This window comes from Echinops telfairi, unplaced genomic scaffold, assembly GCF_000313985.2.
Source record: "Echinops telfairi isolate 266 unplaced genomic scaffold, ASM31398v2 ScPeMD7_70;HRSCAF=299, whole genome shotgun sequence".
In the NCBI taxonomy this organism is placed as follows: domain Eukaryota; kingdom Metazoa; phylum Chordata; class Mammalia; order Afrosoricida; family Tenrecidae; genus Echinops; species Echinops telfairi.
This window is the reverse complement of record NW_022103968.1, coordinates 31,079,685-31,105,119: the sequence shown is the minus strand read 5'-3', so window position 1 is coordinate 31,105,119 and position 25,435 is coordinate 31,079,685. Positions and strand designations below refer to the sequence as shown.

Genomic DNA, 25,435 nt, shown 5'->3' with positions numbered 1-25,435 from the left:
GACGCAAGGACGGGTTCATTCTGGCTGGAGTTAAGAGGTTCCTCAAGGGGAGGAACAAGGCCAGTAAATGCAAACCAAGGTGGGTGGTAGGGTGCTGTGTTGTGTTGTGCGTGCGTGTGTGGGTGGTGGTGGTGGGGTCTTGGGGTCAGACGACTGGAGGGGTTCCAATACGCGCTTCCGGTGACTTTACTAGGTATGTGGCATTGGCGAGATTCCTTACGTATCTCACATTCCTCATCTGTAAAATAGTGATAACCCTAATAGATGGTTGGAAGAAGACTAGATAACAGAATAAAGAGTGATGCCGGGTAAACCTTAAGCCCTCTGGTGAGACACGCTGCTGTAATTTTCACATAGAGCCGCCAGATACGTGCTTTGAGGAAGATGACTTTTGGCAAGGTGGTGTCACGTGGATGGAGTGGGGAGAAGGAGCCTTGCACACCGCAGGTAGTCTCAGTAAACACCGAACAGAATTGCATTCTTTGCTGGGCAATCTGCACAGAACATGATCTGCATTTCAGAGTCGGGCCGGTGACTATGAGGTTAAGTTCAAGTTAAGGGGGTGGAACAGAGGATAGAGACGTAAGTTGTTCAGTTCTGCTTTCCTGTAACTGTCCCCTGCTGAGCTCTTTCAGTGCCAGGCGTGGGGAGCGAGATGCAGGGTCGCCGAGCGGGTGCTTCTCGCCCGGGCTCCGCAGGATTTTGCCAGTTGCCTTCCGGCCGGGACAGGGTTAAGGCAGCTCGGAACTGGGAGCGGGAGGCGCGCAGGCGCACTGCAGGGGACAGCGCTCACCTGTAGGGGAGCGGGCGGAGCTACGCCTCAGAGCCCGGACGAGACGGGAGGCGGGGCGGGCGCGATGACGTCACGGGCACGCCTCCGTACAGCGATTCCGGTCCCGGAAGCGGCGGCGGCGGCGGCGGGCGTGGCTCTCGGACCTCCGCTTTAGCAGCGGCCGCGGTGGGACGGGTCTGAGGAAACGCTCCGGGGGCCGGGGGCCTGTGTGGTGCCCCGGGCCGTTCCCAGCCCTCCCCACCCACCAGCCCCGCACCCGGGTAGGTGCAACACCACCCCGTCCCTGTCCCCGCGTCGGCCGGGCTAGGCGCCTGGACGCCGGGCCGCTGCCACCTGCTGGCCTAGCCGCCTTGGGCGTGGCCTCCCGTGGCCGGCGGTGGGGCCCTCGGGCGGCGGAAGTGGTGGTCAAGGGCCCCGCCGACGCTGACCTGCTTTCTCCGCTCCTGGGCGCCGACCTCACGCCCGCCCCGCTCCCGTCACCCTGGCTCTGTCCACTGGGATTTCGGGCTCCGGGTGGTCCCTTTGCCCACCCCCCTGTCAGATCGCAGCCCAGTGCGGGGGACTGGTTTAGGGTCCTGTGGGCGCCCAGATCCCACTCTTATTTTCTGCTGAGCGTGTTCCGGGTAGGACTTTGGAATTAAGAAACGAGGGAGACGAGAATGGGGCCTTATGGAAGGTAATGGCTGCTCCCTGGGGTTCCAGGCGGAGGAGAGGCGGGGGGGGGGGGGGGGGCAGGGCGGTGAAGCGATGGCCAGGATTGGCTCCCGAAAGTTGTTGGGATGCCCTAGGCACAGGTGGGCGTAGGGGCGGGTCAAAGGAAGGGATGGGAAAGGAGACAACCTGAGAGCCCTGGAATGCTGGCAGGTGGCTGGGGCATTTTCTCTGCAGGGGTGTCCACTGTGTGAAGGGAGACATCAGTCAGTGGAAGACACGAAAAATAAATTTATAAATTGTCAAAGGGTCATGAGGGAGGGGAGGGGGAAAATGAACTGATAGCAAGACTCAAGTAGAAAAAAATATTTTGAAAATGATGGCAGCGTAAGTCCACATGTGCTTGACACAATGGATGTATGTATGAATTGTGTTGAGCTTTAAGAGCCCCCAATAAAATCATTTTTTAAAAAAAAGGGGTGTCCGCCATGTGCAGAGACAATGGTGAATGGGAGATGTGGTCCTTGACCTTGTTCAGTGTTCAGGGGGCCAGTGAGACAGCGGAGTTTCAATTTTGTGTGTGGGTGTAAGGTGACCAGATTTTAACATTGGTAAAGCGGGACACCATTGATAAAACTCATATCCTGGCCAAATAACCACATGGCAGCTGAAAACCGTATACCCTAGCTTGTCGTGCATTCTTTCCAGAAACTGGGACTTTTTTTAAAACGCCGCGGGATGCAGCAAAAATTGTTAAAAATTGGGACTGTCCCGCCAAAAGCGGGACGTCTGGTCACCTTAGTGTTGTGGGAGGTTGGGGAGAGTCCCTCAGTGTGGTTCATTGTGGACTGGGAAATGGAGGAATGACATTTAAGCCAAGTCCTGAGGGGTGAGTAGGAGTGAAGTAGATAAGGAGTAGAGGAAAACATTCCAGGACGTTGTTTTTGCAAGGCTCCCATGCTGCCTCCTCCCCAGGCACCTTTCTTGATCGGTCTGTGGGGAAGAGAGCATTGGGCGTGGAGCCCGAGGGACAGGATTTATAGTAATTCACTTCACCTTACTGAACTTCAGTGTCCCCTCTGAAATGGGCATTCGACCTGTAGTCCTGTCTGCCTGCCCGTTTCTGTTTGGGTACCACCCAGAATATTGTATGTAGATGTGTGTGGGGGCTGGAAGTGCCACACAAATGTCAGCAATCCTTGTGGTTACAGAATGCAGACATCGGATCGTGAGGGGAGTGGGTCCGAGGTGAGTCCCAGCGTGATGCCAGAGGCCCCCCTGGAGTCTCCACCTACTTCTACCAAGTCCCCGGCATTTGATCTCTTCAACCTGGTTCTGTCGTACAAGAGACTGGAGATCTACCTGGAGCCCCTGAGGGATGCAGGTGATGGCGTCCGATACTTGCTCAGGTACTGGATTGTGTTGTTGCTCCAGCCTGAGGAGCTTCCATTTCCTGCTTTGCATGTAGGTTGCTGACCATTTTGACAGTGACTGGATTGCGCAGCCTGAGTGAGGAGCAGTGCTGGGGGTCCCATGGACTTGGGTTGGCTTCCTACAGGGCACCTCAGAAACCCTGGTCTGTTACAGGCTTGTCATGTGTCTTGGGCATAGCCCAGGTGAGGCAGATGCAGGAAGGATCTTGTCTTATTCCTAAAAATTTCTTCTTTGTGGCCAAATAAGCCCTTACCCACAAGGCTGCTTGCTAACTTTGAAGTAATTTACTCAGTCCTGCATCTTAGAGCAGGGTTTCCTTTTTGATACTCCCAATGTTAGCATAATCAATACTCAAATGAGGATATCATTTCGAGCAAAAGTTAAAGAAATGCCCATACGTATGAGTAAGCTAGTGGCTGGTGGTATACACATTGGGCTACTAGCCATGAGGTCAGCAGTTTGAAACCACCAGCTGCCCTATGGGAGAAAGACCAGGCTTCTACTCGTAAAGAGTTACAGTCTCAGAAACCCGCAGGGGCAGTTCTACCCTGTCCACAGTGTCCCTATGAGTCGGCATCGACTTGGTGGTAGTGAGTTTTTTTGGTTTATGATCACTAAACCTTTAGGATTGTGAATCTCAACCTTTTTAGGTTCCTATTCTGCTTTGATTTTGTTCCTTAGTGATTTTCTCTTCTCTCCTTTCGGCTCATTTTGTGTGTTGAATTATTCCACCTGACAGATAGGCTCTGCCAGTCTCTAACCATTTCAGTGTGGATCCCGGAATAAGACGGGCACTTCCTTTCCTAATCCCAGCCTTTGCCTATGCAAATGAGCAGTGCTTCCTGGTTGTCCTCCTGTGCCCATCCTGCTCGGCTTTCGTCGGTTGGCCCAAGAATGTAATGTACCGTTATTTGGGTCCAAATCAGGTTCCAGTCCAGGAGTGGGCTAGTCCAGGGCTGTGTGTATTGGGTTATTATGGCCCCTAAATTGTTTTCCATCCAAAATAAGTCTCTTCTTTCGTGACACTAACTTGCTGACGTGACTGAGCATCTGTCCTGCCACGTTTCTCACCCTGTTGGTCTGGTAGTTTCCTCACAGTGAAAACTGCAAGTTAGGCTTGGACTGGATTTAAGTTAAATATTTTTCTTTCTTCTTCATTTTTAGCAAAGTGGCCTAATGTACCCCATTAGGAGTCCCATAAAAACCTGGTGTCCCAAAGAGCGGGAGCTGTAATGTGGGAGCCTGTGGGTGGCTTTAGGCAGTCAGTGAATCCCCAGAGACTGCATGTGTAAGTTTTTGAGTTTTCCCCAGATGCTCAGAGTTCTTCCCCCTCTGCGATGCCCCAGGTGGAGTCAGGTGAGTGTTTATCCTGGCTTCAGTCTGGACATTAGTGGGCGGCCCTACAATTTTCTTTTTGTGATATACTCTAAACAAACAGACCACAAGAAAACCAAACTTACTGCTGTACAATGGATTCCCACATAGACACCCAATATGACGGTTTCCAAGGCTGTTTATCTCTATGGAAGCAACTGGCCTTTTCCTTAGCAGCTGGGCACTTTAACCACTGGGGCACCAGGGTTCCTCGGTACCTTCCAAAGACTCACCATCACCGGGCTGATTCCGACTCCTAGTGACCTTTGAGGACAGGATAGAATAGCCCTTGTTGATTTCTGGGACTGTAGAAAGCCTCATCTTTATCCTGTGGGGCAGGTGGTTTCAAATTGCTGACCTTGTGGTTAGCAGCTGAGTTGTGATGAGTAACTCAGTGTACTACCAGGACTCCCTCTTTATATTCCAAACCAAGGAACTGAACTCACTGCCATCCAGTTGATTCTAACTTGTAGAGACCCGGGGTAGAACTGCCCTTCTTACTTTTTGAGACTGTAGCTCTTTATGGGAATACAATGCCTCACTCATCTTCCTCCTGCTGCCCTTGCAGTTAGCAGCCCAGCACAAAACCCGCTATGCCACCAGAGCCCCATCAGTACATCTAACCCCTCCCCCACCGAAACAGACTCACTGCCATCGAGTCAATGCTGACTTGTAGTGACCTCCCTGTGGGTTTCCAAGACTAGTCTTTCTCCAGAGGAGCTGCTGGTGGTTTCGAACTGCTGACCATGTGGATTGCAGTCCAACATGTAACTGTTATGCTCTAGAACCCCGTTAATGTACAGCAGGGTCCTGTGGATGGGCTTGGGCCGATCTCAGAGTGATGGTCTCCATTCTGTGATCACGTAGGGGTACGTTTCTCATTTTATAATCTCCGCATGACTCTCCGGCTGGAATGAGCTTTGGGACTTCTTTAAGGGAGTAGGTGGGCTCTGGGGAGCATGTTTTCTGTGTGTGTGCCCCTTTGGTGACACACAAACGTTGAACAAATGTTTGACGGTGCCTTTCCCTTCTTCGTTGAGGCTCTCCCACCCTGTGGACATGAGAAGCCCGAGGCAGTAGTAGGATTGAGTAGAGTCAGGTGGGGAGCTCACAGCTCTGGCCCTTTTGTAACACCCCAAGAGCCTGTGGTCCCCAAGTTGCTGGGAGCTGAAGCTCTGGTCCTGGGGAGTGGCTGTCAGGTTAGGTTGTGCCTCTGATTGTTCTCTTAGTAAAGAGGATTTGCCTTTGCAGAGGGACCTAATCGTGGGCTTTGGGTGTTCTGTCTGAAGCCTGGAGCCAGTGGTACAAGTTTAAGAGCCCCCTCTCTGCTGGCTCAGCACTTCTAGAGGTTAGGTCTCTCATGAAGGCCTGTCAAGAAAGACGGTGGTGGGATAGACGAGGCTTCCGAAAAAGACGCATCCCCGGCGGCTGGGAGGTCTCTGTCCCTGGAATGGGCACGCCTGACTTTTACTTGTTTTACCAGGGGCTGCCATGGCATAATTCTGGGGTCTCAAAGGGGTCCCTTGTCCCCTCCCGCAGAACGCTTATTAAAAACAAGCAGCACAGACACAAGCCAGCTTCCCTTAGTGACTTGAAATACCCCATTTGGCATCAACCTGTCTGTTTCTTTAGCTAGTACTTGTGTATTGTTTGTCTCTCCCTCCTGATGGCTGCCTCAGGGAGAGCCACTGCTCTTTTAGACTGTTGGTGTCAGTGGCTCCCTGTGCTCACGTGTCCCTTTTAATCCTGTAAAATGCCCCTTAGCAGGACTCAGCCACCCCACAAGTGTTTGCTTGCCCTCAGCAGCTGGGATGTGATGGTTTCCACACCCCAACCCTCCCTTTGCCTTTTCGTGAGGGCTGGGTGGGGGGTGAGGGCTGGGTCTCATGCATATATCTGCCCCAGTTCACTCTGTGTATCTGCTGAGTGAATACGGCATCCTGGCGTTGTCTGCATTTTAAAAGTATATTAAAAGCATTATGTTGTCTCTCCTGTGAGTTAATAATATATGTTCAATACAGGCTCTCAAATTACTGAGCTAGAAGAGAAAGTAATTCACGCCATCAAAAAAGCCCTTGACATTTTGTTCTTACTCGAGTTCTATGTTAGATCAGCATGGTACCCTGAGTGTCAGCTCATGCATTAGTTACGAGATTGTAAAGCCGTGTTAAGGAAGACTCTCACTGAGTGCCTATCAGCTGGGCCTCTTCCAGAGAATACGGAACCCAAGGACCTGGGCCTAAACCAGCGTGACCTGGGTTTCTGCCACCTGCGGGGAGGAGTGCTACAGGCCTGGCTTTGAGGTTTCTTACTCCAAGGGCTAGCAGTTGACCGCTTCACTACCCTCTTTGGTCACTGGTCTGTGCGAGAGGCCCACTGGGTGTCTCACTGGGTCTCGTCTTCTCCCTAGCGGTCCCAGTACTCCCCCACCTTTGTTCTCATCCTGGCTATCTTTAGTAATCAGGACTTTGTGTATTGTAGGTGGCAGATGCCTCTCTGCTCCTTGCTGACCTGTCTGGGCCTCAACATCTTACTGCTCACTTTGAATGAGGGTAAGAAGGACTTCCAGGGGCCAAGGGGCCATGAGTGACTGTGGGGGAGGACACAGCTGGCTCGGTGTGAGGCGTGATGGGAACCAGCTGGCCTTGGGCTGGAGATAGCTTCCCTTAGTTTCTGTTCACTTGGTGCCAGAACATGGACGCCTCTGGGCTGTGTCCTGGGCAGACCCTTGGCTGGCCCACTGGTGTGACCTCAGCCAGTTCTTTAACCTCTTTGTTTAGTAAAATTGTCCATATCTCTATACAATGACAATTGTACTTTCCTTCGGGGGTCCAACCAAACCCCGAATCCCATTGTGTGGATCTGACCTAGAGTCCCTGGGAACTGTGTTTATTATCGACTTTGTCGGTCCCTGCCTGGTTGACTGCTGCAGTGGTTGGGAGCGTGGCCTCTGCCCAGTGATCATTTGGGTAAATGGGATGAGGGCACCAGCAGGGACGAGCTGAAGAGCGATTTCTGTCCTGTCGGTTGATTTTCCTCTGGTCCGGTAGATGAGCCAGGAGGGCTGTGCTGGGCAGTCTCAGTCGGGGGAGGCATCTGTGACGGGCTGGACAGGTGGGTGGGTGTCTGCAGAGGGCCTAGGTAGTTCTCAGTCGGTCACGATGTCTCATGAGGACTGTGCATTACAGCGCGTGTGTGTCCCTGCCTGGAACTGGCAGCTGGCTGCCGGCAGCGCTACAGCCCCCTCAGGAGAAATGAGCGAAGGGGCTGGGACAGAGCGTTCTCAGGAGTGGGCTCTTCATTCACTTAGCCTTTCTTCTGCGGAGCAGCCGGTTCCCAAGCGTCTCTGGACTTCCTGTGGTGTGTGGACTTACCTAGAGGGTGGAAAATAGACCCAGTTCACACCAGAGCTCTTGCATTTCCTGGTGGGCTTTGCCTGATCAAAACCTTCCCAGGCAATTAGATTTCTTTGGGATGTATTTCAAAAGCCAGTCATTCCCATGGCCGGTGTTTAACAAGGCTTTACTAGGAGCCCAGTGCTCTGTAAGCTAGCTCTTGAGGGACTGTCACTTGGAAGACGACAGGTCTTTTGAATCTTCTCTGAGTCCCACTTTCTCATGCACACTGCAGGCACTACCTCAGTGCCAAAGGCAAGGCTTCCAGTCTGCTGTAGGGCCCTGAGGCTGGCGTTTCGTCACAGCTGGGCTCCAGGCATGAGTGCCTGCTGTGGGCGGTCACTGGTCCACAGCAGTGGCCAAACAGACAGACTCGGACCGTAGTTGGAGAGGACAGTGGACAAAGCTGCAGGCTGATCTGTGGTGGCGCGTGCTCTGAAGAGGATGGAACTGGGCTCGGCTGGCACGGATGGCTCTAGACTGGTGGCGGGGATGGCGGTCCCCCCTTGAGGCTGAGCTCTGCAGGACATGAAGTGGGGATGTGTGGACAGAGGCGCTCTGGGTCTTGGCTTGCCCATTTCACCTGCAGTTCCTGATCCTGTAGGTGCGTGGTACTCTGTGGGCGCCCTGCTGATTTCTGTGCCCGCCCTGCTGGGCTACCTTCAGGAGGTGTGCCGGGCCCAGCTGCCCGAGTCGGAGTTGATGCGGAGGAAGTACCACAGCGTGCGGCAGGAGGACCTGCAGAGGGTGCGCCTGTCGCGCCCGGAGGCCGTGGCTGAGGTGAAGAGCTTGTGAGTATGGAGGAGAGGGGCTGGAGAGACGCGGTGGGGTGGGGGGGTGGCTCCTAACCAGGGAGCACTCTGCCGAGCGCTTGCTGCTGGCTAGCCATCACATCAGGCAGACCGCAGATGTTGCTTCCTTGAATCTCTCTGCCCGTCCTGGGAGGGAGCTGCTGTTATCCTCCGTTTATGGACGAGGAATAGGCTCCCACAGCAAGGAAGTGATCAGGCTGCCACAAGATTTAGGATCTGGCTGAGTCCACAGCTTGTGTCTGAGAGTGAGAGTTTAGGATCTCAGCTGAGCCGCCTGCCTGGGTTTAAGTCCCAGCCTGGCCATTTCATTGCTGTGTGGCATGGGGCAGGCTGCGTAGGCTGCCTGTGCTCCAGGCTCCTCATCGGTTAAAGAGGGTGAGAATACAGCTCACCTCAGAGGGCGGTGCTCAGGAAGCGTTCAGCATCTTATCAGCCATTGTCACCACACCGTGGGGAAACTGCCTAGGCCTGACAGAGCTGCTGCTCTGGAGGAAGGGCTGAGCCCTTTCCTGGGCAGCTTCTCCACAGGCTGTGGGCAGGCAGCTGGTGCTCCCAGCCCACCTCGGTCCCAGGGTCGTCTGTGGAGCTTCAGAACAAGTGATAAGCAAACGGACGCCTGGCCCCTCCCCAGAGACGCCTAGTCAGTTATCTGGAGTGGGACTTGGGTTTCCATTTTTTTTTTTTAACTTTGAAATAATTTCAAACATGCAGGAGAGTTGCAAGAATAACGTGAAGAGCTCCCACATGCCCTTTGCCTGGATAACACAGTTATTCACATTGGGCACACTGGCTTGATCTCCTTTTCTCTGCATACACGTTATTTCCTTTTTCCTGGACCATTTGAAAGTAAGTTGCAAATATCATGCTCACATCCACCAATTCTTATTTCCTCAGAACAGAGACATTCTCTTACACGTTGCGTTAGTCTGGATACACTAGAGAAACAAATCCACAGAAACTCATGTATAAGAGAGAGTTTTGTATAAAGGGTAAGTGTACATTAAAAAAGCATCCCAACCCAGTGCTGCCCACGCCCATAAGTCCAACATTAGCCCATATGTCCAACACCGATCTACAAAGCCCTCCTCAATCTCACAGAACACACAATGACGCTGACTACAGGAGGATAGCCGAATCAGTGAGCGTGTAAGTATCTCAGTGCTGGCAGGGGTCTCCACACAGCTGCTCCAGCACCCAAGGGTGCATCAGGGTAGGTCCATGTGGCTTCTCCTCAGGGATGTCTTGCAGGAAGTGAGCCTTGCCAGCTGAAGCAGGGAACTGGCTCAGGCAGCTGCATGTTGGTCCAACCATCAGAAAGCAAGAGACCTGAGAACTAGAAAGGCGAGGCTCACTGAGCCATTTATCTCTCTGCCTTTCAATGAACCCCACATGTGTTTATCAGCCAGGTTGGCACAGTCAACCTTAACTGTCTCACACGTCCATGGTATAGTGGTCCAAATTAACCTGAGGCATAGGAACCCTATAAAGGGTTTCCAAGGCTTTGGAAATCTGGTTGGGAACAGGTAGCCTCATTTTCTGTCTTGGAGTGACTGGTGGCTTTGAACCACTGACCTTGTAGTGAGCAGCCCAGCGCTTATTCGACAGTGATCAGAATTAGGAAAGGTTATATTGGATTACTGTCAAGTTGATTCCGACTGTGGTAGCCCAGGTGTGTAGAGTACAACTGACCTACAGGGTTCTCACGGCTCTGCCCTTTTAGAAGCCGACCTTGCAGGGCTGAGGCACCCCTGTGTGGGTTAGACCACTCATCTTTTGGTTGATAGTCCAGCGCTTCATCACATTCACATACCTGCTGCCATATAATACGCAGCTCCTGAAAACTTGCCAGTTGTATTAGTAAAGCCTATGTCAGTTTTCCCCCATCCAGGATCTAATCCTAGATCACAAATTGCATTTAGTATTTATGTCTCTTGGTGGCGTAGTGGTTATGCATTGGACTGCTAACTGCAGGGTCAGCAGTTTGAAGCCACCAGGCGCTCCATAGGAGGAGGAGTGGCTTTGTACTTCTGTAAAAAGGTTCAGTCTCGGGAACTCACGGTGCAGTTCTGTCCTGCCTAATAAGGTTGCTGTGAGTTAGCACCGGCTCGACGGCAGTGAGTTTGTTGGGAGTCGTCTCTAGAAGTGTTCCAGGTGGTGCAAACTGTGAGTGTTCTTGGCTGCTAACAGAAAGGTGAGGGGCTGGAACCCACCCCCGGTGGGCCTCTGAAGAAGGGCCCTTTCTGACACTCAGCCCACTGCAGTCCAGTCTGATGCTCAGTAACTGTTGAACCGAGTAGAACAGCTGTATGGAGTGTGCAGGGCTGGTAACTCTTTGCGGAAGCAGAGTGCCATGTCTGTCTCCCATAGAGTGGCGGCTGGTGGGTTTGAATCCCCGACCTTTCCGATAGCAGCACAGTGCTTTCACTTTTGCACCATCAGGGCCCCCTGACCTCAATAGTGAAAATTCAAACTTATTGCCATCACGTCGATTTGACACATAGCATCCTAAAGGACCAGGTTGAACCCCTATACCACCGGGGCTCCTCAGTAGTAGGGGCTCCAGAACAGGCATGTATGACTTGGGTGGGTTGGACAGGCCCCTTTCTCCAGTGTTCTTTGGACCCCTCTAGGGTGTTGGAAGAGAGTTGGCTGTCTCTAGCTAGGAGCCGTGGTGGTGTAGTGGTTGCTTGCTGGGCTGCTAACCGTAAGGTCAACAGTTCGAAACAAACAGCCGCTTCCTGGGAGGAAGGCAAAGCTTTCTACTCCTGTAAAGAGATACAGTCTTGGAAACCCACAGGGGCAGTTCTACCCTGTCATATAGGGTCACTCTGAGCAGGATTGACTCCATGGCAGTGTGAGGTTTGTTTTTTTAAAATCCTTTTATTGGGAGCTCTTTCGGATATCACAACATCCCATAGTTCCATCACCTGAAGCAGTATTGTACAATTGATACCAGAATCAGTTTCAGAACATTCTCTTTCTTCTTGAACTCCTTGATATCAGCTCCCCTTTATCCCTTCCCACCCCACCCTACCCCCCAGGAGCGCTTATTTATTCTTTCTTGACAAATCTTACACATCTAGTATATCCATTCACATGCAATTCTGTTGTTCGCTCCCATTGAGTGGGGTTATGCAGTCATCAATGCTCTCTGCTCCCTATTTCCCCCTACCCCGCTTCCTCTTCCTGTGCCCTCAGGGAAGCATTATTCCTATTACTGTTTCTGAAGGGTTATCTATCTTGACTTTCATGTACCAAATGATCTTAAATATACAGATGAACCCATGCACATCTAACATGATGAATGAGGTAAAACAAATAAAATCCATAGTAGTAAGAGGAGGAAATTAATTAAAGAACTAGAGGATAGTCATGTGGGTCATCAGTGCTATACCACACCCTGGATTTTTCATCCCTTCTGTGTGCCCCTTCTGAGGGGACTGTCCAATTACCTTACAGGTGGGTTTGGGGTTTCCACTACATCCACACCCCTTCCCATCGATCTGGTTGTGCAGTGTGAGTTTTGGAGAGAACCTGCTGTGTTCATGGCATCCCAGGCACTGCTGCCCCAGAGCACTGGGTGCAGTTGGTGAGGCAGTGCCAGCCACTCACAGTGCCCCCTCGCCCCATGTCTGCAGCCTAATCCAGCTGGAGGCCTTCCTGAGCCGTCTGTGCTGCACCTGCGAAGCCGCCTACCGTGTGCTACACTGGGAGAACCCTGTCGTGTCCTCACAGTGAGTGTCCCTCCTTCCTGCACTGCTGCCTTGAGTCTCACAAAGCCAGCTGCCCTGAGCGGTCCCTGCCCTTCCCCCCTCAGGAGAGGCGTCTCTCCGGTCCTTGGGTGTCTGTCTGCATGCAGGCCTGGAGCCCTAATGCACTGCTCGCTTTTCCCGATGCAGGTAGGCCCCAGCTTAACGTGCTCGAGTTCTGTCCAACCGCCCCCAGGCTGTCCGTTAGGTTTTTTTGGTCGTTAGTCAGATGTCGGCTGTGTGGCTGCACACAACCTGCTGATGTTATTCTCAGGTGCTCATGCCTGGATGTCCAAAGATCAGGGTTAAACGGACACTGATAATAAAAGGCAATAACAATGAAAACTGGCAAAAAGGAAGAAGGAAAAAAGTATTCTTCCGTCCACTTGTGGAGCCCCATTGTGAGCCAGGGACTACGTGTAATAGAAATGGTTAAAGACAACAAGAACTCACTGTGTGATCTACTGTGGGATCCAGCCCCACATTCGGATGAGTCCTAAGGGATGGTTGTGACATTGAAGGGAAGAGATTGAGAGACAGACAGAAGTTTAGGGGTGCTCACCTCTGCCACGGCATCAGGAACCAGGTCCGAGCGGAGAGAATGTATTTTTGTAGCAACTTACATAGTCTCGGGCATGCAAACCATGGTAAGCACATACGTAACAGGAAAGGGTTGTGTTAGTGGCACACACGCAACAGGACGGGGAAGAGCTAGGGGGACAGATGCAATAGGAAGGGGAGGCATTCAGGTGACAGGAAGGTGCATACGGAACAAGATGGGCAGGCTCTAGAGTTAAGGTGGCAGCCTAACCTCAGTCGTCTCTGAGCTGTCTTGATCTTGAGTGTCTCCTGAGCTCTTGTCCAGAGGAACAATCTATGATCCTTATCAGAAGGGAGTGAGCCAGACTTAGGGTTACATGGTCTGGCTGCTTTTGAGGGCAGATAACCTTTATGCAGATAGCCTTCAAACCTTTGACCCTCAAGAGAACAGCTTGCAAGCAGCACCTTAGCATTGGCATTCTTATGGAGGGACATCGTGGGGAATCACTTTTACTTAGGAGAGTGTGTCTGGAATGCATTTCCAACCCACACATGTGAAGGTCTCCCTCCACAGGAGCCCCGGCCTCCCTGACTCCTTAAGCTAAGAGCTAAGAGTGTGGAGAGTTTGTCCGCATGCACGCTCATCCTGGTTCGGTTTCCCACAGTCTGCCACCCTGCTGCAGCAGCTGCTTACCCATTGGGTTTGTCGTCTAGACTTTGTGACATGCATCTATCTAGATGTGTGACCACAGAGTCTGCAGAGTCCATTCTTCACATCATTAGATAATAGTTCTCTGTGATGCTAAGTTAAAAAGGACTTCCAAAAGTTTGTGGAAAAATAAACTGGAACGATAATGGGATTTTCCTATGAGCTTCTCTGATGCCTCCGCTGGAGCTGTGGGGCCACAGTGGAACCTGGGGGAGCCGGCTCTGGATGGCACTGCCTGCTTGCCTGCCTCTCTGTTTCCTGCCTCTGACCAATTTCCCGCCGTCTGTTTTGTGGAGATAGTCACGTTTTCCGGCTCTGACAGCTTTCCACCTTGCACAGGTTCTGGCTTTCTCAGGACTTATGGAAGGGTAACACCAGACAGGTAGAACTTAGTATGCACTGTATCTTATAGTGTCCTTGTTTGTGGAAACACTTACTCGGTGTCTGCTTTTCATGGCTGACCCTCCAGTGACTATCCTTGGGAGTTCAGCTTTATCTTCCGAAGTATCTTTCTGAGAATTCCAGGATGAAGCTACTGGATCAAGTGGATCGCGTGACCACCAAGCTCTCTCTGTATAAGTCACAACCACTGCGGATCTCTGCAGGGCCCTGGGGGTGGTGTAGGTTTCGTGTTGGGCTGCTACCTGTAAGGTCAGCAGTGTGAAATCCCCTCCCGTCAAGAACGAGCACCCACAGGGGCAGTTCTCCGTCTTGTCGGCTTGCTCTGAGTCGGATTTGACTCACTAGCAATGAGTCTTCACATTAGTGTCTGTGTAGCTGCAGCTTGTGTCAGGCACTGCCCAGGCATCAGCCTTCATAGCTACCTAGGCGGTAGGCACTGTTTTAGTCTCCGTTTTCTGCACAAAGAGGTGTAGCTCGGAGAACCAGGAGACTTGTCTGAGGTCACACACAGTGAGAAGCAGCAGAGCTGGATTTGAATCCGAGTTGGTATGGTGTAGACTTCAGTGTCTAGGCCTGAGGAGTGATGGGGGTGGGGGCACTGTTGCTGCCCTCAGCGTCAGAGCATGCTTGCTCGCCCCTGTGATGGATGGTGGGTGCACAACCTTCGTCCTCAGTGTTGTGTCCATGAGTTGGGCTAGCAGGGTTTGTGGGTTGGTTTACGGGGCCCGGGGCTCTTTTCTGCTGGGCCCTCTGTGGCTGTGCCCCAGTCCTGCTTCAGCCCCGCTTCCTGCTAATGCTCTGGCTCCTCTCTGTCGGCCCAGGTTCTACGGAGTCCTTCTGGGCACTGTCTTCATGCTGTACCTGCTGCCGCTGTGCTGGGTCCTGGCCCTTCTGAACAGCACCCTCTTTCTGGGGAATGTGGAGTTCTTCCGAGGTAAGCCAGCCCTGTGGAACCCGACAGGTGGGGTCCAGCAGATGTGTTTGCTGTGCCTGCCACAAGGGGGCAGCACCACACAAGGCTCCAACCCCCAGACCCGCAGTGGGCTCTGCCTCTGGGATGCTTGGTGGGATACAGTGGGGGCTGCTGCCAGGGTCCTCTCCCTGCCCAAGGTAGATGAGTCACTGCTTAAAAGAAACAGTGGCTTCTGGGGGGCAAGGGAGAGGTGTGTCCCCAAGGCTCTGCCTCTTGGAGTTGCTGCCACAGCTCTGGGAGCCAAGCACCCCCTGACTGGCTGGTTTCTGAGGCAGCCAGGCTGTGTGGAGAGGCCCTGAGTCCCAGAGACCTGGCTCTCTGTGTGTGGCCGCTTGTCTGGTTTCCACCCTGTGGGAGGGCAAATCATTCCAGCACCTGATTTTATCAGCATTTACTGCATGCCAGGCTCTGGGCTCAGTGTGTTTCCTCTGCCTCAGTCAGTCTCCGGGACAGTCCCACGAGGCAGGTGGGTAGGGCCTGTCGGCTTTGATTCTGAGGCTAAGGTGTGTGGATTGACTCAGCGCCAGGAAGGTGACTCTTCCCTGCCACATGGGTGGGGTGTGCAGGAAGAGGCCAGGGCCGCCCGCACTCCATGCTGCTCTGTCTCCTGTCCCTTGGCAGTGGTGTCTGAGTACAGGGCCTCGCTGCAGCGGCGGATGAACCCTAAGCAGGAAGGAAACGCCTTCGAGAGTCTGCCTCTGGATGCGGTGGGGAGGGGCGCTCTGCCGGACAGCACGCCTGCCCCCACCCCCACAGAGGTGAGTGGCCCGGCCCTGTCGGGAGAGCCTGTGTTCAGACAGGGTGGCTCCTGCCTGGACCTGGGTTGTAGCCCTTGTGGCTTGCTGCTTGCCAGGCCCGGTCTCTGAAGTGATGAAAGAATTACAGTCTTGTGTGAGAACAGTGGTCCGTGAGCCCCCTAATCACGGTGATGCAGTCCATGCAGAGTAGAACATGGCGCCTTAGGGGGTTCCCAGCCGTGACCTTTGGAAGCAGATGGCCCGACTTTTCTTCTGCGGTGCCTCCAGGGGTGTCAGAACCACCAGCCTTTTGGTCCGTGGCCTCATGCTTAACAGTTTGGGCCACCCAGGTATTGATAAACTCAAATTTAATGCTGGTAAGTCGAGTCCGACACGCAGTGCCGTACAGGAATGGATAGCTGCTCATCAGTGAGTGCTTACGCTCAGTGTTAGATGCGGTTCCACATACCATGGGGATAGCAATCCTGGGAGTTCAGGCTAACGTGGAGCATGGGAGTCTTCTCGTTTTTGTGGAAGAGAAGGTTGAGGAACGGCAGGGGAGCCGGAGGCCTCGTGGCCAGTGAGTGGTTCCAGAGCCTGGCTCCTCAGCTCTCCCCAGCATGCTCTGTGCCTCCGCATCCAGGTGGGCTCGTGTACCCTCCTCCGATCCCGGCCAGCAGGTTGGAGGTGCTCCTCTCTTCTGGGGCAGGAAGGGGGTCCTGGGAATCCCAGCTGCCGCCCCTCTTGCCCTCCCCGTCGGTAAGAGTGTTTCCACTGCAGGACCTCACCCCGGGCAGCGTAGAGGAGGCTGAAGAGGCTGAGCCAGATGAGGAGTTCAAAGATGCGATTGAGGTGAGTGGACCCTTCCTGGTGCCCTCTGCTCACCCGGGCGACACTCAGCTGGACCTGGTGGCCTGTGGTATCCTCCTTGCCAAGTCTGCTTTTTCCATTTTCTTACCTGCCAATGGGATGTTTACAGGTGCCCTGAACTAGAGTTCATTGGTTGCAAGGGTGCTACTGAGAACCCGTCTCCTAACACCCTCCTTCGCTGCTTGTGCCAGCCCTGGGCCTGCGTGCGCTGGCAGCCTGGGCTGCTGCCCGGAGGGGAGGTGTGGGTGCTGTAGAGGCCAGGATGGCGTCTTGAGGGGCTCTCCTGGGCAGGCAGGGAGGAAGGCGGGGAGAGTCGCTCCCTGGCCAATGCTGGGTTGGGGAGTTCAACTCGTCCCTGGTCTAGGATAGCACTTCAGACTGGCAGGTGGCAGAGGGTCTTTTTGGCCTGCCAAATTTTAGAAATAGATTTTTGAACCAACATTTAAAAACGGGCATGTTTCAGTAAAAAAGTCTGGATTTTACCTTTCTCGGGAAAGGCAGACACTGGTAGCCCTGGGCCTGCAGCAGCCAGTGTGGCTGAGGAAGGACAGAGTGACTGTCCCCTTCAGACAGGCCCGACACCCCTGTCGCACATTCCCCGAGGTCTTGTGGCATTTGCCATGTAGTCACCTTCACTTGGTCTCTTACAGTAGTAGAGTCATTGGCTTTCTCCACGTCCCTCCTAAAGTGGGCAGCTGAGGCATGGAATGGAGGGGTCTGTGGGCCACAGGCTTCCATCAGGTCTTTGATAGGCACCTAGCCCGCCAGACCCTTAGACCTGCCTGGTCCGCAGGGGGAAGCTGCATTTGGGCCCCCGAGGGGTTTCTGTTAGACGGCTCACTGTGATTGGGGCCTCTCGCCTGCTCCATCCTGGGAGACTGTGGCCCCTGCATTCGTATCACCCCACTTGGAAGCAGGAGTGTTTAGCCTTTCCCAAGCGTCTCCGAAGGTGGGACCCTTTACGCTTTGGGAGAGAATCAGACAGAGCAAAGAGCAGCGCTTGTGCTCAGCCCCCCTCCTCCCCGTGTGGCGGCCCAGGGTGTCCGCTTCTGCTATTTCTCTCTGTTTTCTCTCTCTTTACCCTGCACCTTGCGACGCAGGAGACCCACTTGGTGGTGCTGGTAAGTGGGTGCATCTGGGAGGAGGGCAGGATCTGGGCACAGGTTGCCCGGCAGGCTGGCCCTGCTGTGCTGGGCACCCTTTGCATGCAGGTCCCCTGGCAGGAGGGGGACAGGGCTGGAAGGAACTGCTCCCCACAGGAGGACGACGAAGGTGCCTCGTGCCCGGTCGAGGACGAGCTGGCTCTGCATGACAATGGGCTCCTGAGCAAAAACGAGGTTCTGCGCAGCAAGGTATCCAGGCTCACGGAGCGGCTGCGCAAGCGCTACCCTGCCAACAACTTCGGTACGGCGGGGATGGGGCTGGCCATGCAGCACCAGCTTCCTTTCCGCAGGGCGGGTGGGGTGATTGGCAGAGGTTAGAACTGTGGGTACTGGTTTATGATGAGAACAAGGTGTGTCGGGCACTTCTGCGGGCTCTCGGGAGAAGGCGAGGGCCACCCAGCAGACCTGTTGCGGAGGACCGTGACGGGAGCACTGTGTGGAGTCTGTCTGACAGTGTAATGCTGAGCCCGGCTGCGCCCTCTAGAGCAAACTTAACCGCGCTGGGCCTCAGTTTCCCCCTCTTCTTACCTCACTGGTTGTTAGAAGGCACAGTGCGACCATGCATACTGCTTGTTGGCCTTGGTACGTCCTTGGTGATTTGGTGCTCCGGTCTGGCCTGCAGATTCCGGGAGTCTGTCTGGGCTTTTCTGACCCTGGTGGAAACACATTGAAGCCCACGGTGCCCTCTGCTCGAGGCACAGCCCGGGGCTCCTTCCCTCCCTCGATCTAAGCTGGGCGTGGGTAAGGTGGGTAGGCAGTCCTTAGTTTCCTGGGGAGTAGAGGACTGCAGTGTCTTGCATTTCTGGCCCAGGTCAGGAGAAGGGCCACCTTAAGCAGCTGGTTCCCCTGCAGTGGAGCCTGGCCTCTGTTTGTTGTCAGCAGCAGGGGGGGTGCTGATTAAGTCCCAGGGTCTGTGCCCCTGGGAATCGACTGGGGCTTTCTCTTGAGGAGGGTGATATGGGGTGGGGTGGGGTGGGGGGCCTGCCTTCCTCCTCCTGCAGCAGTTGGGCAGCTGCTCTCTCTGGTGCGTGTGGAGTATAATGTCAGGAACAGCCATGAGGACCTTGCCGAGCTTCAAGGGTCAAGCACAGCGGTGGCAAACTTGATGCCCCTCATGCCCCCTCAGGCAGCCACTCACCTCCTCTCCCTCCGGGGGATCCACCCCCACCCCAGTGGCTGCCACATCCAACTCCCCTCCTAGAGCCCCACCTCGTGCTTACCGACTCCTACGTGCCATATGAACAGACAGGAGCAGCCATCCTTGTGGCTTTTGAGGCAACTGAGTTTCCACAGAGGAGCTCTGGTGGCGTGGTGGTTATTTATTGGGTTGTGACCTGCAGGATCAGCAGTTCAAGACTGTCAGCTGCTCCCACGGAGAAAGACGAGGCTTTGAGTTACAATCTGGGAGCTACACAGGAGTAATTCTGTCCTGCCCTATCCTGTTGGTAGCCGTGAGCTGGCATCAATTCAATAGCTGTGACTTTGAAGTTTCTTTAGGTTCCCGAAGTCCCCAGGGACACCCCACAAGAGCGAATATGTGTTTGCACGCAGGGATTCACGTGAAGGCACTTGGACGTTCCCACCCTGCAGCAGTGGCTCAGACAGCAGTGGTGGCGGGTGGGCAGAGTTGTGTTCTGCTGAGCTCGGGGTTGCTGTGGGTTGGAACCGAATCACGGGCACCTAGCAACAGCAGGAAGAGGAACAGAGAGACGGGCCCACAGTGTTCCGGCCAGTGAGTAGAGCTGGCCTCCCACATCCCAGTGGAGTCCCAGCTTCTAAACTCCTCCTTCTCTGTGTTCCTTTGCCCCAGTGTCGGTTAGTCCCCTGGTTTTAGGTCTGTCCCAATTTTGAATTGGGTTTGGGGTTCGCACCAGGAGGACTAGGGTGCTCCTGACCCAGCCATGACATTTTCCATGAGCTCATAGGCCTGTGACAATTGGACATTGACTAAGGAAGGCCCGAGAGGACCGTGTGGTTGAATTAAGGGGCCGGCAGGAGCATTGAAAAGGCTATGGACTGCCGAAGGACAAGCAAGTCTGTCCTCCTGGAGGAAGGACAGCCACAGTCCTCCTGAGAGGCAGGGATGGGAGACGTCATCTTACATACTTGGGGCCTGTTGTCGGGAGAGACCAGGCTCTGGGGGAGGACATCCTGCTTGGTCCAGTGGAGGGGCAGAGAAAAGGAGGAAGGCCTTGGAGGAGATGGACTGACAGTGTGGCTGCAACAGTGGGCTGAAGCCTGGGAAGAACTGGGTGGTGTTTCCCCCTGTGTGCACGGGGTCACGGAGGGTCCGAACTGACTGGATGACATTAACAGCAGTAACGCCCCTGTCAGGCTGGACAGTGGCCTTTTCCATTCTCACAAGGCTGACCGGGGCTGAGCTGCTGCCTCTCCTGAGCCCCTCACTCCCATCCTCCCCTCCTCTGCCCCAGAGGCTCTGTGCTTCAAGGGCCGGGGCTGCTCTTGGTCTGCTCTTGCAGGCCAGTGTGTGCATGGTGGTGGGGACCACACAGGGGAGTCGAGGACAGGCTCCTTAAGACTGCTTCTCTGGCTGTGAGGGGAGCCTGCGGGGAGGACTCCCCCACCATGGAGCGCCATGACCACTGTCCTGGCAGGCCCTGTTCTTGCTGCTCTTTGCCTTCCTCACATGGGGAGCTAGGAGGGTCAGCCAGGCTGGTGCTAAGAATAGGCGCAGAAGGAGGTGGGCCATGTTGGAAGGGCCATGTGCGAGTACCTGGCTTGTCTCATTGGACCACAGGTCTGTCCTCGGGCGCTGGACCCCACTGCTGCGCCTAGCTCTGAGGACCCCTGGACACAGAGCTGAGTGGTGGTCTTCAAGCCTTCCTCCAAGCCCTGGCTGTCCATTAGAGAGCCACAGGTGTCTGCCTCTCCCCAGTTTGTAGTGCGGGTGACAGAGTCTCTGAGCAGCCTCCTCTCGGCAGACAGCTGCTCTGCTGACCAACTGTGGTCACTGCCTTATGCACCTCGGCCTCAAGTTTCCCCCAGCTCTCTAGCTCAGCCAGAGGCCAACAGGAGGCAGGGACCACCTGGTGGCCGGGGGTGGTGGTGGTGGGAACCTGGAAAATGGAATAAACGATACTGAACTCCCTCGTTAACTGTCACTAGTGCTTGGGGGCCTTTGTGTTTGTGAGGGTGAGGCCTCTGTGCTTCTGTGCTTGGCCCTGCTGACAGTGACCAGGCCACAGGATGCCCCTGGGACCCACGTTTCACAAGTCTGCAGCAGCTTTAGCATCGGGGCCTTTGTGCTACCGCCCTGCCTCCTTGGCTCCTGGTGTTCTGCATGGCCCCATGGTCACCACTCTGCTGCTCTCTGAGCTTGCTGCCCTAGCAGGGCCCTGGGTCTGAGTTGTACGCACATACCTGTGCCCGCCAGGTGCTCACCTGTCATCAGACCATTGTTTCTGTCTATATTTGCTGGTGGTTCTGAAGGCCTGCAGGTAGGCAAGTGCAGCTCCTTTCAGGCCTAGTTGCCTGGATGCAGTCGTCTGTCCTGATTGGTCTCTTCCTCCCACTCGGTTCTTCATGTCTGGTTACTTGAAACCCTCCCCTCCATCCTCCATCCCCCGTCCCCAAGTTACCTTGCAACCTCTACCATCCATCTGAAGCGTTGTCATCTGGTCATCTTTGGGGGTTTAAGTAGGAGTTCTTTCCCCAGGGTCTGCCTTCCGCCCTGAACACACAATCTCCTCCCCACAGCTCAGTTGGGTCTCCTGGGAAGGCACCTGGGTTCTCTGGAGCACAGAAAGCAGGAGTCGGACTTCTTAGCAGGCATTTCTTCCCTTCCCCTCTGCAGAGCGTTTGTAAGGAGGGCACTGGAGGTGGTCACAGTGGAAGGGTGTCATTGAAGGCAGCTGGCACCGCTCCTTTGGGGGATGCCTACTTGTTTCAGGCAAGATCAGGTCCTCACAAGGTCAGCTTGATTTCTAGCGGGTCGATTCTGCTGGACTAGCAGCCGGTCTCTAATCTCAGGAGGTTGCTGGCACTGGGCACTGTAGAGTGGAGGCAATGATTCCCAGTAGCCATCAGCCTGCCTCTCTGGCTGGAAGTCCTTTTCCCAGCTCTGAACATAGACGGGCCTCCCTTGCTCATTGCAGACTGACCTATGCGTTGGGAGGCGGGGCTGGACCTCAGGGTGGGGCAGGTGTGGGAAGGTGGCTGACCTTGGGTTTCTGTTTTGCAGGGAGCTGTACGGGCTGCTCTGCTACCTTCTCAGTGCTAAAGAAGAGGGTACGTCAGTTTGAGGATGTGTGGTGTGAGAGCTGGGTTGCAGGGAACTTGGGGGAGGGGCAGGTGGAGGTCTCTGGTGCCATCTGGTTCCTCTCAGGCCCCGTTTACTCTGTTCAGGTGTCCATGGTTTGTGCAGTTGATCTGGTGGCCCTGCCCCTGGGGCTGCCTTGACTTACCCGTATGGGGTCCCATTTGGTTTCCCTCCTGCCTTATTTGGGCATCTCCACTGTCCCTCTACAGACAGCACCAGGTTCCTTGAGTGGGACCAGCTGGTGGGAAGGAGGGAGGGGTGAGGGTGGCAGCTGCCCATGGGCCATCTCTGATCTGGCCCTGGCTCTTGCCCACAGCGGAGCTGCAGTAACTGTGGAAACAGCTTCTGCTCCCGATGCTGCTCCTTCAAGGTACCCAAGTCCTCCATGGGGGCCACAGGTGAGTGGTGACTGGGCAGGTGGCTGGGGACGGCATGGGAAGGCAGTTCGGGGCCCACCCTGTCTAGGGGGCTGTTGCTGGGTGGGTCAGAGCAGTTGTTGGGTCCGGGGAGCAGAGATTGTCCTCTGTGCATTTAGCACCATCTCCAAATCAAGCCCACACAGAACATTTGCTACGTGCAGACAACGCGTAGAGCAGCCTGCCCTTGATGAAGCTTAGCAGCAGAACCCTCGGGAGCTGGAAGTCAGCGGAAATGACCTTTGTGTTGTTAAATAAGAATATGCCCAGTAGAACGGGCTCCAGCTTGTTAATGGCGACAAGTACAATTCAGTGACCTTGATTCGTCTTTCAAGTCGTGACAAGTGGTGTCTTCTATGAACTGTTTTGTAATGTGTTGCGACATTAAATCAAGTTGTGTCCCTGTCATGAAAGGAAAACATGCTTATTCTGGAAAATCTGGTAGTAAAAGAAGGAAGAGGGGGTGGGGGGAGGTCTGGAATCTTACCCACCCAGAAATAGTCCCTGTGACAGCATTGTGGACAATTCCCTTTTCAGAAACTGTTAGGACATCCTTAAGGTGCTCTGTTGGCCCCGGTCGGTCATCTCTAACGCCCTGATGTCTGGGCTCGGCTTGCCTGCTGCCACAAAGTCGTCCCCTGCAGCTCAGCGCCCTCTGAGGGCAGGCAGTTAGCTTCGGCAAGGAGGGTGTGCCCTGGGCACTGGGAGGTCCGAGGGGGTGCCTTGGGGATCATTCTGATTGGGGACCAAGGACGCCCGCTTACTCTCTACTCTTTCTCCCTTTCAGCTCCTGAAGCCCAGAGAGAGACTGTGTTTGTGTGTGCTTCGTGCAACCAGACCTTGAGCAAGTGAGAAGAGAAGCCAAGGGTGCAGCTTGTCACCAGTCCCGGGCCAGCAGTAGACCACCCCACCCCCCACTCTCCCCACCCTGAGCCTTGTGTGGCGTGTGCTGGGCCGAGGTGGCCAGGATTCTAGGTAGTTTCCCCTTCCTCCCTCGGAGCTGTGCCCACTCTGGATGGCTGGGTGTGGCTGTCCTGAAGCCCCCTGAGGGAGAGCAGCCCCTGGAGGGCCCTGCACTGCACATTTGCTGGTGGACTCTAGGGCATGCAGGGCCAGGCAGGGACTCTAAGCTAGAGGGCAGCAGTGAGCCAGGCTTGGGCTAGCTTAGGCTGGCGGACCTGTGTGGCTGGGAATTCAAGGAGCCCTGAGGATAGCAGAAGAGAATCTTCTGCCGGGTCTCACGCCAAGCCCTTGACCTTAGTGTGCCTGCAGAAGGCTTAGTGCCACCTGCATTGCTGCTGCCTGACTGTCCCGCAGGATGAGGACCTCATGCTTCTGGAAGCAGGGTCCGAGCTCCTGTGTTGTTCTTCTGTGGATGGGGTGGGCAAAGTCCCTGAGTGTTAAGTCAAGCCCCTGAAGTCAGCAAGTGAGAGTGGGTGGGGCGGGGGTGATGCCTGGGGAGCCCATGACCCTTGGGCCCTGGGAAGGGTAGGATCGGACTGGGATAATCTTAGTTGTGGAGTAAGGCCTCTTGGGGTCCCCATCTTCCTGCCAAGAACTCCGTGTTCACTTCTTGACTCGTAGGGACTCAGGTGTTTCTCCTGAGGCCTTGAGCTGGCTCAGGGGCCCGTCTGCCCAACCCTGCAGCTGCCCCACCGTTTTGAAGTATTTATTTATTTATTTCCTGGTTGTGGGGAACTTGAGGCGCAGCCTGCCATGTGGAGGGGGCTTCTCCTACTGGGATCCACCCTGGAGGCACCGGCTGCCTGGGACTCAGTACTCATTGGTGGCCGGGGAGTGTCTACACCCTGAGCAGCACTGAGGGGGGCCGAGATGCGAGGCGAGGGGCCCTTGTTTAGCCATCATTCCTGCCAGGCCAGCAGTCTTACTGGGGCTGAGATGCTGGGCTCCTCAGTCAGAGACTGAAGCTTGGAGCCCTGTGCACTGTCTGCACTGGGGCGGGAAGGGCCTCTGTGTATGCGGAGAATCCTCAATAAAAGGCTCTCAAGCTTCTGGGGGTTTCGTCCTGGTTCTTGGCTAGCCCCTCACGGAGGCTGTAGGACAGGGTCAGTCAGCCGGCCGCAGGGGAGAAAGGCTGGGCCTTGCATGCCGAGGGGCTCAGCTCCTGTTGGTCACATTGGCCTTGTGATTTCACATGGTTGCCACGTGAATCCCTCTGGGAAAGCAAGCCACCCGTTGGGGCCCCAGACCCACAGGAAAGAGGAGGGGTCAGTCCTCCTGAGCCGGGGCTGGGCATGCTGTGAGGGCAGGACATGGGCTCCTTCTGCCCTCACAAGGCCCGCAGGAGCTAGGTAAGGCCATCAGGGGCCAGGCGGGTTCAGCAAACCCAGACCCCCACTGCCATCCAATTGATTTTGACTGCATAGGCCAAAGTAGAGCTGTCCCTCGGTTTCCAAGACTAAATCTTGATGGGAGCAGATGGCCTCACTTTCCTTGGGAGCCACTGGAGGGTTTGACCTCCAGGTTAGCAGCTGAGCACTCGGAACTGGCATGGACTTGCAGGCAGTGAGTTTTTGTGGTTTAGGCCAAAGGAGAAGTGGGGATGGCAGCTGGGGCCCCCGCATCCCATTGATGTGCATGTGAGGGCCTCAGTGTGAGCAGGTGAGGGACACAATGATTCCCAAGGCTCCACTGAGCATGGACTGGTCTGGAAGGTGGACAGCTGTCACAGCTGGCTTCAGTTTCAGCCTGGACACCGATGAAGCCACCACCTCCCATCCTGGGGCGCAGGGCCCTGCTGGGCCATTTGTGTTTGGTGATGGTGGGAGCCCCAGCTGACGTGGCACTGGCAGTGGTTTCTGGGGTCTCCAGGACTTGTAGCCATTGACACCTGGTCCTTGGGCTGATGTCAGAGGAAGCACCATTTTCATCCTCTGGTCAACCAGGAAAGGAGCCCAGGTGGCATAGTGGTTAGGAGTTGGCCTGCTAACTGCAAGCTCAGCTGTTCAAAACCACTAGTCGCTCGACAAGAGAAAGACAAGGCTTTCTACTCTCACAGAGTTACTGTCTCAGAAGTTCACAGGGGCAGTTCTGCCTTATTCTGTAGGTCACTCTGAATCAACATGGACTCAATGGCAGTGAGTTTCTGTTTGTTTGGTCCCCCAGGGGACCTTGGAG

The 25,435-nt window shown here is 54.8% G+C and overlaps 1 protein-coding gene across 9 annotated transcripts; it reads left to right on the top strand.

The window, feature by feature from the left end:
- On the top strand, positions 1-24,310 carry ZFYVE27 (zinc finger FYVE-type containing 27). 9 transcript variants are annotated; one of them, XM_045291286.1, is made up of 13 exons: positions 1-79; positions 2,656-2,853; positions 6,734-6,804; positions 8,252-8,438; positions 12,098-12,193; positions 14,681-14,793; positions 15,454-15,590; positions 16,350-16,421; positions 17,540-17,560; positions 17,699-17,843; positions 21,804-21,850; positions 22,198-22,279; positions 23,085-24,310. In XM_045291286.1, the coding sequence occupies exons 2-13, from the start codon at positions 2,657-2,659 to the stop codon at positions 23,147-23,149; spliced, it is 1,233 nt and encodes a 410-aa protein (XP_045147221.1). In that variant the 5' UTR covers positions 1-79; position 2,656; the 3' UTR covers positions 23,150-24,310. The 9 variants fall into 9 exon arrangements, with proteins under 9 accessions (XP_045147221.1, XP_004701072.1, XP_045147219.1 ...); XM_004701015.2 differs by lacking the exon at positions 1-79 and adding an exon at positions 940-1,053; XM_045291284.1 differs by lacking the exon at positions 1-79 and adding an exon at positions 1,261-1,469.
- The last annotated feature ends 1,125 nt before the right edge of the window (positions 24,311-25,435 follow it).

Excerpts from the sequence above, each read along its gene's own strand:
- ZFYVE27 (XM_045291284.1), top strand. Across the intron at positions 17,844-21,803 it reads CTACCCTGCCAACAACTTCG|GGAGCTGTACGGGCTGCTCT; the intron begins GTACGGCGGGGA and ends TCTGTTTTGCAG. Across the intron at positions 21,851-22,197 it reads TCTCAGTGCTAAAGAAGAGG|CGGAGCTGCAGTAACTGTGG; the intron begins GTACGTCAGTTT and ends TCTTGCCCACAG.